This window comes from Carettochelys insculpta, chromosome 9, assembly GCF_033958435.1.
Source record: "Carettochelys insculpta isolate YL-2023 chromosome 9, ASM3395843v1, whole genome shotgun sequence".
In the NCBI taxonomy this organism is placed as follows: Eukaryota; Metazoa; Chordata; order Testudines; family Carettochelyidae; genus Carettochelys; species Carettochelys insculpta.
The window spans coordinates 35,133,926-35,147,266 of NC_134145.1; the positions used below are offsets into that span (position 1 = coordinate 35,133,926).

General features: G+C 52.2%; 1 protein-coding gene across 1 annotated transcript in view; it reads left to right on the forward strand.

Moving 5' to 3' along the window:
• The first annotated feature begins 10,027 nt into the window (after positions 1-10,027).
• The window catches only part of SLC44A3 (solute carrier family 44 member 3), a 92,039-nt gene continuing 88,725 nt past the window's right edge, over positions 10,028-13,341 (forward strand). Inside the window, exons 1-2 of the mRNA XM_075002485.1 lie at positions 10,028-10,136; positions 11,043-11,150. Of these exons, the coding sequence (XP_074858586.1) occupies positions 10,110-10,136; positions 11,043-11,150 (135 nt within the window). The 5' untranslated portion in view covers positions 10,028-10,109. The remainder of the gene's footprint in view (positions 10,137-11,042; positions 11,151-13,341) is intronic.

Genomic DNA, 13,341 nt, shown 5'->3' on the forward strand with positions numbered 1-13,341 from the left:
GGGTTTTCCGGAACTCGGGCCTGTGCCGCCGGCTGGAGGCGGGGACCTACATCCCCCAGCGGGAGATCCCTGTGGGGGACACCACCATGCCCCTCTGTGTCATCGCAGATGCGGCATACCCCCTCCGGCCCTGGCTCATGCACCCGTACACGGGCCATCTCTCTGCCAGCCAGGAGCGCTTCAACCAGCGCCTGAACCACGTGCGCCAGGTGGTGGAGGGCTCATTTGGCCGCCTCAAAGGGCGCTGGAGATGTCTCCTGACCCGCTTGGATGCGGGCCCCAACAACATCCCCCAGATTGTGGGTGCCTGCTGTGCCCTACACAATCTGGTGGAGAGCAAGGGGGAGGCCTTTTTTCAGGGCTGGGCTGTGGAGGCCGGCAGGGCCGACGTCCAGCCACCTGCTGCCCCCAGTCGCCAGGTGGACCCCGAAGGGACCCGGGTCCGGGAGGCCCTGCGGGCCCACTTCGATGAGGCTGCGGGGTGAACTCTGCCAGGCCCCCCACTGCCTCCCCCCCTTCCTCCACAACACTCCCTGCCCCTACGCCCACACCACGGAGCACCCAACAGCACACCCCACCCCCACTTTTCCTGGACAAATAAAAGCATGCACTTGTTGGTAAAATGAAACTGGTTTTCTCTGAACTGTTTTTTTAACTAATAACAACAAACTATATACAAGACCTTCTAACTAAACTATTATATAAGCGAATAATAAAAAAGTTTGCATATATTATATGTACAAAAAACAGAAAACCAGGGATTACAAGGAAGGGGAGAACTATTTACATGGCGGGGGATGGGGCAAACGGGGGGCACAAATAAATAAGTCCCAAAACTATATACAAGGGGGGGGCCACGTCCTGGGCCCCACACCCCTATAGTCTGGCACTGGGGGTGGGCGGCCGGGAGCCCCGCCTCGTCCGCAGCCCTGTCCGGGGCTGGCTGGGGGCCGGGCGGACCGGAAGATATGTCCGGCGAGTCTCAGCTGGCCCCAGGTGTCCCTCGGCGGTCCGGCCCTCGGTGGCGGGTGACGGGGCGACGGCGGCCGGCACGGCGACGAGCGGAGCAACGGGTGGCGCGGTGGATGGAGCACTCAGGGCGGGCACAGCGGCGGCCGGCGTGGCATGGGGGGCCAGGTAGTCCACGAGGCGGTTGAACGTATCCATGTAGGCCCCCCATGCCTCTTGGCGCCAGGCCAGTGCCCGCTCCTGGAGGTGGAGGCGGCGTTGCTCCACCCGCAGACGCTGCTCCGTGACCCCCAGCTGCCGACGATGGATGGCCAGCAGCTGGGGGTCCATCGCCGGCATGTGGTATTGCTGGGTCCGCTGTCTTGCCCACCGTGGGGCCGGTTGGTCCTCCGCCGAGGGGCTTGCCTGGAGCGATGGCCCCAGAGGGGTTTCCGGGACCACTGAAGCCTCGCCAGTGCTCTCCGGTCCTTCCGATGGTGCAGCTGCGGAACACAGGACGGGGGGAAGAAGAGTGGAGACAGGCGTTAGTGTGGGCCCTGAGCCATGGCCCTTGTCCCCCCACCCCTGTGCTGCAGGTTCCCCATCCCCGTTCCCGGGAGATGCTGCTGTGATGGGGTTCATGGGTCCCCCTGCACTGCACCCCGTCCCCTGGCGGGAGCGACTCTTACTTCACTCAGCAGGGTCTGACAGGAGAGGTTTCTTAGGCCACAGATGCCCAGTTTCTCCCAGGAGTGACAGTACAGCAGTCAGAGACAGTCCTTCCAACCCGTCCTGGGGAGAAGACCCCAAGGGGTGCCCCTCTGGGGTGTAGCTTTCCCCCTCCTCAGGCTGGCTGCCTTCCAGCTCTCCCTTCCCCTAGCCTCTACCTGCGGCGCCCCCATTCAAAGCCAGCTCGGCTCCTCCCTCCTCTTTGTTCAGGGCAGAGGTGTCACCTGCCAGTTGTAGCCCCAGGATCATCCTTTGCCCCTGGCAGCTATTCAGCTTGTTGCTCATATCTAGCCTGAGTCTCGCTTTCGCACTCCCCCCACTCCATCACATGCTGCTGCGGCTGCTGCTGCTGCTGCTGCTGCAGGGTGTCCCACCCCCTACTCCCGGGGGACCCTAGAGGTTCCGCTCCCCCCTGCCCCGGGGATGGGGCATGGCACTGTCGTGCTGTGGGAGAGGGGCAGGGGCTGATGCACTCCTGTGAGGGACATGGCACTGTTGTCCTTGGGGCCATGGCCATCTGGGCATGTGGAGGGCCCTGGCCACATAGCTATTACCCCCGCTCCTCAACCCCAGGGCTGTACACCGGGGGGGGTACATACCTGTAGGTCCACTCCCACAGTCCGGGGTCACCCGGGGGGCAGACGCCCGGCTGCTGCTCCGGGATGGGAGGAGGATGTGCAGCCCCGTCTCAGCGGAGGAGGAGTCCCCCTCCTCCTCCTCCTGCTGCGATGCCCTGGGGGTGGGCTCCGGGGGCGCCCCCGGGGTGCGGGGCTTACCTCCGGGGCGGACTCCGCCTCCGGGGCCTGCTGGGGCTCCTCAGCCGAGGTGTCAAGAGTGGCCGGAGGGGAGGAGGTGTGCCGGGGGCCCAGGATGGCCCTGAGCTCCCTGTAAAAGGGGCAAGTGATGGGGGCGGCCCCAGATCGGCTGGCCGCATCCCGGGCCTGGGCGTAACCCTGCCGCAGCTCTTTGACTTTACTCCGGACATGGTTCGGAGTGCGGGCAGGGTGACCCCGGGCGGCCAGGCCCTCGGCCAGCCGAGCGAACGCATCCGCGTTCCGCCTCTTGCTCCCCATTACCTGGAGCACCTCCTCCTCGCTCCAGAGCCACAGCAGGTCCCGAAGCTCGGCCTCCGTCCAGGAGGGGCCCCGCTGCCGCTTGCCGGCCTGGCTGCCAGCCTGGTTGCCCTGGCTCCCCTTGGGGGGGGTCCCCTGGGGGCGCTGGGGTGGCTGCCGGGCAGCCATCGGTGCACTGGGGGGTTCTTGGGGCTGCTGAAGAGCATGCAGGCTGGCCGCGTGTTACTGCTGCTGCCTGCACGCTCTCTCAGCTTCCTGCACAGAAAGGGAGGGGGCAGGGACCTTTAAGGGGCCGCTCCACGCGGCCACCATTGAGCTGAGGGGCTGTAGAGAGCGTCTCTCAACCCCTCAGCTGATGGCCGCCTTGGAGGACCCCGCAATTTCGATGTTGTGGGACGCGCAACGACTACACGGTCCCTCCTTCGACATTGAACGTCGAAGTAGGGCGCTATTCCTATCCCTTCATGGGGTTAGCGGCTTCGACGTCTCGCCGCCTAACATCGATGTTAACATCAAAATAGCGCCCTACACGTGTAGCCGTGACGGGCGCTATTTTGAAGTTAGTGCTGCTACTTCGAAGTAGCGTGCACATGTAGGCTACGTCTACACATGCAGCCAACATCGAAATAGCTTATTTCGATGTTGCGACATCGAAATAGTCTATTTCGATGAATAACATCTACACGTCCTCCAGGGCCGGCAACGTCGATGTTCAACTTCGACGTTGCTCAGCCCAACATCGAAATAGGCGCTGCGAGGGAACGTCTACACGTCAAAGTAGCACACATCGAAATAGGGATGCCAGGCACAGCTGCAGACAGGGTCACAGGGCGGACTCAACAGCCAGCCGCTCCCTTAAAGGGCCCCTCCCAGACACAGTTGCACTAAACAACACAAGATACACAGAGCTGACAACTGGTTGCAGACCTTGTGCCTGCAGCATAGATCCCCAGCTGCCGCAGAAGCAGCCAGAAGCCCTGGGCTAAGGGCTGCTGCCCACGGTGACCATAGAGCCCCGCAGGGGCTGGAGAGAGAGCATCTCTCAACCCCCCAGCTGATGGCCGCCATGGAGGACCCAGCAATTTCGACGTTGCGGGACGCGGATCGTCTACACGTTCCCTACTTCGACGTTGAACGTCGAAGTAGGGCGCTATTCCTATCTCCTCATGAGGTTAGCAACTTCGACGTCTTGCCGCCTAACGTCGAAGTTGGTGCCGCTACTTCGAAGTAGCGTGCACGTGTAGACGCAGCTGTAGACACGGCTTTAGAGAGATAAAAGCACAGCTTATTATCAGAGGTGGGGAAACCTGTGGGGAAGGGGAGTAAACCCTCACATTTACCAGACTATGGGGAAAAAGGGACAGTCCTTTTACTTCATTAAATGGAGGAATTACAGTACTAGTGGGAGCCAGAACATTGACCAGGGCTGCTGCGCTGTCAGTTTCCTGGGTCCCCCAAGCTGCTGCTCCTGGCTCAGAATGCGGGCAGAGGGAACTATGGGATAGGTTCCCATAATGCACTGCTGCAACAGTCAATGTTTGGTGATTTCAATGTTGAAGCAATGTGTCGAATTTGTTGGGAGCCTGTGGGAAGTGAGGATACTCAAACTTGAATTTAGAAAAAACAGCATTATAAAACTAATTTTAATAAATTCAAATTTATCTTATAGTGTAGACGTAGCCTCAGTCTCCTGTGTCCCTCTGGAGTGCAGGAGCCATATTAATTTTCTGTCATGGGGACTAGGTTGACCACTGCACCTCCCTCGCCCAATGAGCTAGTGGCCCAGAGGGTTGGCCAGCCACAGTGGGGTCCCCGCACAGGTGGTGGGCGATCCAACACCAGCCAGGCCCTCCCTGGGGCCTCCCTGCCCACATACACACAGCCTGCAGCACTGTCCGCAGGGGCGGGTGATGACTGTCACCTGTGGGCATCCCTGGCAGCAGATGGTCACGCTCCTCAGTGGCATGTCTGGGTTTGGCATGCCATCAAATCTGCAGCTGGCCTGTTCCCAGTCGTGTCAGGGCTCCCAGGTTCCTGGGGCTTGTGTGGCCACCGGTGGCACTGGCAGTGGGCTGGTGCCCGTGCCTGGGGGCTGCCTGCTGGGTGGGGGTAGGATGCTCTGCCATGTACTTGAGTGCATGACCCATGCCCATGGCATGGGTTCCCTCCCAAGCCATCCTGGCGAGGCCCACAGCACACCCCATCTGCACCCCCACCCCAGGGTTCACGACCTGTCGGGTACTCACCAGACAGTGCTGCAAATAGATACAGAGAGAGCCATGCCAATGTCGTGGGACTGGAGAGGCCTGAGTACAGGGCTATCATTAGGGTCCCCAGGCTGGACTTGGGGTCTGAGGGTGACTCCTGCAGCAGGTCCAGCAGGGCTCCTGGGTCCTGGGACACCGTGTGCATTGGGTTGAGGGGGGATCCTCCCTGGTGTCCAGGGTCTCGCAGATGGGGTGCCATTGTTGTCCCCTAAGAGCTGCTCCAACTCCTTATAATAGGGGCAGGTGACTGTCCTTGCCCCCAACCTCCTCTGGGCATCTGAGGCATGCGCAGAGCCCAGGAGGAGCTCCTTCACCTCATCCTGCACCTGCTCCAGGGTGTGGGCAGGTAGCCACACTCCACAAGGGCTCTGGCAAGATGGGCGTAGCCCAGCATGGTTCAGCTCTTCCCTGGGGGGAGCACAGCCTCGGCACCCCAGAGGTCCAGCAGGTCCAGGCTAGACCATGACAGGGACCAATTTCTGGACCCCTGGGATGGGTCATGAGTCCCCTCCCCAGTGTCCCACAAGAGGCCAGGAGGTCTTAGGCAGCCTCAGCTATTTTTTGTCACCCTGAGGTGTGGCTGCAGGGGTGTGGTGCTGAACATGTGCTGCCAGCTTGCACGCATGCCCTCAGCTTCCTGCACAGGGTTTCCAGGGCTCCCTGTGCCTATAAAAGCAGCCAGAGGCCCAGATCTTAGAGTTTTGATTGTGGTGGGGAGGGCACCTCCCCGCTCCAGCTGGCTGGCGCCATGGAGGACTCCTCTCATGACAAAAGGGGCCCTGGAACATTTACATGCCTTTTTTGTTGACAGAAAACTGTTCACAAAGGCGTTATACCTGAACACAGAGACACACAACGCTGCTGGCAGATGTCCTGGGTTTTGTTGGCAGTCTGTCAACAAAGCGCATTTTGCGTGTAGACACTCCATGGTTTTTTCCAGAAAAAACCCAGTTCTGTTGGGAAAACCCTCTTGTGTAGATATAGCCATTAATCCTTGGGAAGTATCATTGTGAATTAATTCAAAGTTAGCTCTCCAGAACTGCACTGCATTTCCAATACCCAACCATCAGGCAGCCGGTTAGTTACTTGCACTGAAATAACATAACAAGCTTCTTGCTGTAAACAGCCCTCCAATTTCTAATGGTTACCACATGGACTACTACAGCATATCATATTGAGACTGAATTGTAACTCTGCAACTTTATCAGCATACTTTTAACATAAACTGGTCCAGAATGCTGCAATGAGCTAATTTCTCACATACGGGCTACGTCTACACGTGAAGCCTACATCGAAATAGCTTATTTCGATGTAGCGACATCGAAATAGGCTATTTTGATGAATAACGTCTACACGTCCTCCAGGGCTGGCAACGTCGATGTTCAACTTCGACGTTGCGCAGCACCACATCGAAATAGGCGCTGCGAGGGAACGTCTACATGCCAAAGTGGCACACATTGAAATAAGGGTGCCAGGCACAGCTGCAGACAGGGTCACAGGGTGGACTCAACAGCAAGCCGCTCCCTTAAAGGGCCCCTCCCAGACATAGTTGCACTAAACAACACAAGATACACAGAGCCGACAACTGGTTGCAGACCCTGTGCCTGCAGCATGGATCCCCAGCTGCCGCAGCAGCAGCCAGAAGCCCTGGGCTAAGGGCTGCTGCCCACGGTGACCATAGAGCCCCGCAGGGGCTCAAGAGAGAGCGTCTCTCAACCCCTCAGCTGATGGCTGCCATGGTGGACCCCACTATTTCGATGTTGCGGGACGTGCAATGACTACACGGTCCCTACTTTGACGTTGAACGTCGAAGTAGGGCGCTATCCCCATCTCCTGATGAGGATAGTGACTTCGACGTCTCGCCGCCTAACGTTGAAGTTAACTTCGAAATAGCGCCCGACGCGTGTAGCCGTGACGGGCGCTATTTCGAAGTTAGTGCCGCTACTTCGAAGTAGCGTGCACGTGTAGACACGGCTATGCTGAAATGTCATATTTGAATATCAAATTGGACACTGGATTTGGACACTGTTGAGATAAGGTTGGACTGTGAACCTCCCTTGCTAAATAAATTTTTTAAAGGATTCTTCTCAATGTCTTTTCACTAATCAAAGAAGTAATTTGATTTATTGAGGGTTTGCAAAAGTGAAATATTCCTTTGCTATTCTGAAAGGATTTGGGAAATTGCCCACACTTTTCCTTCTCAAATAGGCATATTTTTCCTTTCATTCCTTTCCTTTCATTTCCTTTCATAATCTGCTTATCCCGACTCCACTTACATGATGCAGTATCATGTGGATATCAGCTCAGTTGCAGCAGTCTCTCTCTTATGAGAAATGAATAGTCAGGCTCTATATTGAATGGCATGTTCTTTGGTATTATAGCTATGCAACAGTTAAAGTGATAGCCATCTCATTGGGGCTGGATATCTTAACTCCTTAGCTATTATTCCTGTTGTTTATTTTGTGAACATCTGTCAATTATATTGATACTTATATAGACAAAACAATGCAAAGGGGATTTTCTGAGGACCTGTTTACATCTTTCTTGTTCCATTACTAGTGAGATCTGCTTTTGCAAACTGGGGAATAGGCTATACAACCTGGCTATTTGCAACAACCTGTGCCTCTGTACAAGCGCTGGTTTGTGTTCCCATAAGACCCTGATGATGTGTGAGTTCTGTGGTAAGAAAATACAATACAGCAATAGCAGTATAATATGAGTAGACAGAATATAATTAAGTTGAATTTTAATCAGGCTGCTGGGACTCCTCATGTGGATGGGTGTTTTCAGGATCAGGCCTTTAAATGTTTTATTGAGGGTACTACATTATGTTGTTAAAAGGATTTATTCATTAGGAGACCCAGGTTAGTTACAGGTTGCTAGGCAATACAAGTCCCATTACCTGAGTTATTTAATCTTGAATCTTATCCTAGTAGTTCTGTGCATATGTGCATTTGACTGTAATATCTGGAAAATACCCTTCCTTGCTCACTTTCCCTCTAACAATACAGTTATAAAATTTAGTTCTAGTTTTACAGACAAAAGGTACAATTTTATTTTAATAACTGAATACTTTTATCATGTAATACCAATGGAAATTGTAAAACAAAGGAATATTATTTAACAAGTGGACAAACTCCATTTATGTGAGAATAGTACAGTGTGGGGCTGACTTCTCACCAGAAAGCAAGTTCATTTCATAATCTTATCCTTAAATATTTTCATCTGTCCATAAATTTGTCAGTTTCCATGCAGCACTGGTAGGTGAAGTAAATCTCTTTAACTATTTCCTTGATAGACTTGTCAGCATTAATCAAGGTTTCTAGGTACACATAAGATTCCCTTCTATGACTTCACTACTACTGCATTTTATCACTTTGTCTATTGTCCTTCTTCCAAGATTTCATCTTTATGGCACTTATTCTGTACAAGTCAACTTCACCAATTCTTCATGATAGCACATAGTATCATTAATTCAGAAAAGTCTGTCAGTTGAACGATGTCATCTGTATAATTTTTTTTTCTGGAGTTAAGTTTGTTTACATTTGGTACCAAAGTAAAAAATTACCAAACCAATGTTTTAACAGATTAGTGTATGGTCTGGGAGTAGCTGCAGTAAATGAAACAAACATCCAAAGGCAGGAGGTGATAGAGATGAAAGTTGTTCAACAGATGGAAAGTTTAAAGGGGAATGACTTTAAGGCAAGTGAAGAAGTTAGAAGAAAAGAAGGATGTGAAATCAGTATGGGATTGGCTACAATCAAAAAATATTGCAGAAGACAAACAGATGTTACAGTGCCAAAGAAAATAGTGCAAACATAGCCAATGTCAGCCTGAGTAAGAGGATGATAGCAGAGACAGCCTAAGGAGGGACATGACTGGGTTTGGCTTAATGGAAGAACAGGTCATGAACCGCTCTTACTGAGGGTGCTGCACTACTCCCCATAACTGCAAAAATGCAGTGAAATGAAGAAAAGAATAATTCTTCAGTGATTTTTCATTTTAAAATTTAACTGATTTTCAGAAATCTTTTACACCTGGCCATACCACCACTTTCGGGCAGACATAGAGAAACATATGAAAACTGACAAATCAATTTTCTATGCCTTTTAAACAAACATGCACATGAAAATAGTCATGCCCCGTCTGACTTCAAAACAGAGGTCGTCCCAATGCACCCAGAGTACCAAGCTGTCTTGTCTAGTTCTACATATCAACTTCTACCTCTTTAAACTGCTTAGTTAAACCATTCGTGCAAACTCCTGTGTTGACACTTATTTCAGCTGAAAAGTGACTTATTTTGGTTTAGTTTTGCCTGAAAGTTTACTAAGGAAAGCTAAACTAATATAAGCCTGCTTTAAACTAGGCTTGTCCAAAGACAGCTTTTACAGTGATGTATCTGTACGGTGTAAGTGACTTTAGAAACCATTATAGTGAAAGAGTTCTGTTATACTGAAGCCAGCACGCACACACACCTCCCCCTTGTGCAGATGCGGTAGTGCTGCTACAGAAGAATTTATAAATTCTAGGTTTGTTTTGATCCGCGGTAAGAGGTTGCACTGCTCTATCGTTTCTAACCGGATTCAACACCACCATGTAGACCGGGCTGGAGAGGTCCTTTGGACCGGTGTAAGTACCCCAATGTAACACCCCTCTCATCTTTGAGTGAGCGCCGCTCCCAGAGGAGCACGCGCGGCTGTACCGGGGTCCTGGTGCAGCTGGACCTCCTGCGCCACTCACACCGCGCGCCAGGGGAGTCAGCGCTGGCCGCCCATGGCCGCGTTCCCGCCCCGCGGGGGCTCGGCACCTGTGCAGCTCGGCTCTGACACGGGGCCCCGGGGTAGGTGCGCGCGCGAACGGCCCGGCTGGGGGTGGGTCCGGCAGCGGCCCTGCTCGAGGCGAGGCCCTGCCGGGCCCGCCCCGCCCCGCCCCGCCCCGCCCCGGGCTCGGAGCGGGGGAAGGGGCCGTACCTGCGTCCCACACCACCGCCGCGGGAGGGAGTTGCAGGCGGGCTGCTGGGCTCTGCACTTCCTGCACCGCTGCGGGCGGGCGGACCGAGCCGGGCTGTGCACGGCACGGCGGGGCCCGGAGCATGGCGTGCTGCTGGGGCGAGTATCAGGTAGGACGGCAGCGGCGGCGGGAACCCAGCGCCTCGGCGGGACGCCCCGGGGGCCTGGGCTTCGCGACCGGCTGCAGCCCCGTGGAGGAGCTGTCGGCTGCGCGGCCGCGGGAGGGAAAGTGTCGCCCCCTGACTTGTCGGGGGAGCGCCACCTCCACGCCGGCCTCCCCTCAGGCGACTGTGGCAGAGGCAGAAGCTCCCGCTCGTGAGGAGCGAGGATGGGACTCGCTTACTCCGTGCACGCGCTGCCTCGCTTGGCTCTGCGGCGGCCCTCGGGACCTCAGGGTCTTGGGGTGGCTTCGCCCCCCAGCGCTCTCACCTCCTCGCCAGCAGCGAGAAACGGGAAAGGCCTGTCAGGAGGAGAGCTTGGTGCGCGCTGCTACAGCCCTGGCTGTCCAGAGTGACTCCATGGGCGCCGCAGCGAGGGAGCTCAAAGGCTGGCCCTAATTCAGGTCCCTCCTGTTGCCACAGGCCTAACCTGACTGATTTGACACTTGAATCCAAAGGGGTAAGAAGCGGCCAAGTTGCCCGTTCTGTCCGGGGCACAACACTTACGAAACGGAGGCGGGAAGGGGCTAGTTCACAGTTGTTTGACTGTTGTTCTTTGCCCAGAAGAGTCACATGCTAGTACTCAGTGAACAAGATCTTGTGCTGGTGTGGGGTCTCCAGATGTTAGGGTCAGTGAATAGCTACTGTTTAGCTGAATGTGCCCCAGTTTCCCTGCACTCATGATTTGGAGGACAATTAGGTTACTTAATATAGTAGTATCGTGCACTATATACATTGTGTTTTTAAAATTACACAAATTAACAAACATCTGACGTGTGCATGCTAAGTTACTCTTTCAGTGCTGTTCAGATCTTGAAGCTATCTTTAACTGCACTTAATATTTATGTTTCATTTTAGGTTTCCGTAGATGGGATTTCTGGACAAAGAGAATGGAGACCTCTACTTTATAGAAGATGTACAGATGTACTCTGGTTGATTTTATTCTTTCTTTTTTGGGCTGGTTTGGTAAGCATGCTATCTATTGAAAGAACTTTAATATTTAGCACTACTGTGGAGGTTAAAGTGAATCCGAATAAAAATTCAGGTGACATCTCAGCAGCAATTGTAGGGCCTCAATGTTGTAGTCAGGTCAGATGATCTTTGTGCCTCCACAAAGCCACACTGAAGTCAGTTTTGTTCCACACAACTGGGTGGGTCTTGTTGCAAGGTTACTATGGCCAGATCATCTTGTACTTAGACTCTGTCCCCAAGATCTTCTTTCTTTTTGTTATGTTTATGTCCAGTGTTTAGGGATGTGGGGGCACTAGTATTACCACAATACAAACTTGTAATCGTAGTCTTGTGTTCAGTTTTTTAATATTTTTATTCAAATTGCAGTTAATGCAAAAGAGCATTGTATAAGCCTCTTGCACACTTTATAAGCTAAACTGACTTGGAAGGCAGGAGGTTTGTACGCTATCGCATGCTTAAAGTCCAGGTACCTATAAGATGTCAGCAGTTTAAACATACCAAACCATGGTGGTTTCCAGCAATTTTTTTCTTTCATTTTTCTTGTTGGTTACTGTCTGATATATTTTATTAATATTTGAATTATGATTTCTTTTTATTTGAAATAAATTTTTGGTGAAGTCACTCTTATTTGTTCACATAGGCACTGGTTTTGTTTCAGGTTGTTTCACTATGCACATTTTTGGTGCATACATGTTGGCACAACCTCTTGTAATTATTTAATGTTTGCAGCCAGCCATTTGCTAGCAGTAGTTTTAGATCACATTCAAAGTGCTGGGTTTTTTTGTCTTAGTTTGCAATCTGTGTGTAAGCAGTATGGACCAACTTAGCAAATAAATTCAGTTGAACTTGTAACTTCCATCTATCTCTGAATTTTTTTTAAAAGGAATTAGGGATGTTAATGGCTAAGTGGTAGGAGCTGGAGCAGGCCCCAACCTGGTGCAAGGATTGGGTTGCTCCAGTCTTGAAGGGCAGCTGCAGGTGGGGAGTGCTCCAGCCTCCTTAGATCTCCCCCTTCCCCCCACCTACACATACACACCTGTTTAATGGTTAATTGGTTAAATCTAGTGTTTCACTGGTTAAATCATTAGACAGGTTTTTACATCCCTAGAAGTTATATGTAGAAGTTAGGTCACAAAATGCTACTGCATCTGTTTTTAGTTCACTGGTAGCTGTCTGCTGGGAATGTATTTACTGTATAAACTGGATCTAAAAACATTTTGATATAGTAACAGAGTTTAGATTCACATATACAGAGCAACCTTAACTATGGTGGCACTACACTGCTATAAGACAAATTAATATATAAAAATTTTGTCCTCACAGTACTCAAGTGGTGTAAATCAGAGATTCTCAGTCATTTTCCTTCTGAATCCTCTTCCCCGCAATATGCTATAAAAATTCTAAGGCCGAGTGAGGGTGGACTTGGGGCTATGAGTTATAGCTGGATGGGGGTGTAACACAACTTGGTACATTAGCCTTGTGGGGCACCATAGCTCTGGATTTGGGCCACTGGGAGTAGTAGGCAGGTCTGGGTAATAGGCATGCTGGTAATTTGACTTCTAGTTTGGGTGAGGGAGCTTGTATCAGCTTTGCATGGCAGGGGTGTGGAGGGAGCACTACCTCCACTCCCTGACTGACCTAAGCAGAGCGTTCAGTCACTTGGTTTGGGAGAGGGGGATGCGACCAAAAAATTATAATTCTTCTTTGAGTGTTCCCATGGGTGCTCCACCTTAGGGCCGTGTCTACACTAGCCCAAAACTTTGCAATGGCCATGCAAATGGCCATTTTGAAGTTTACTAATGAAGTGCTAAAATACGTATTCAGCGCCTCATTAGAATGCTGGCAGCTGTGGCACTTCAAAATTGACATGGCTGGCCACGACGCGGCTCGTCCAGTTGGGACTCCTTTTTGAAAGGACCCCGGCAACTTCAAAATCCCCTTACTCCTATCTGTTGTTAGGAATAAGGGGATTTCGAAGTTGCTGGGGTCCTTTCAAAAAGGAGCCCCATTTGGATGAGCCGCATGGTGGCAAGCTGCGCCAATTTCGAAGTGCCGTGGCTTCCGGCATTCTAACGAGGCGCTGAATATGTATTTCAGCGCTTCATTAGTAAACTTCAAAATGGCCATTTCAAAGTTTTGAGCTAGTGTAGACATAGCCTAGGTGTCAGGCTTGCCCTGGCGCTGC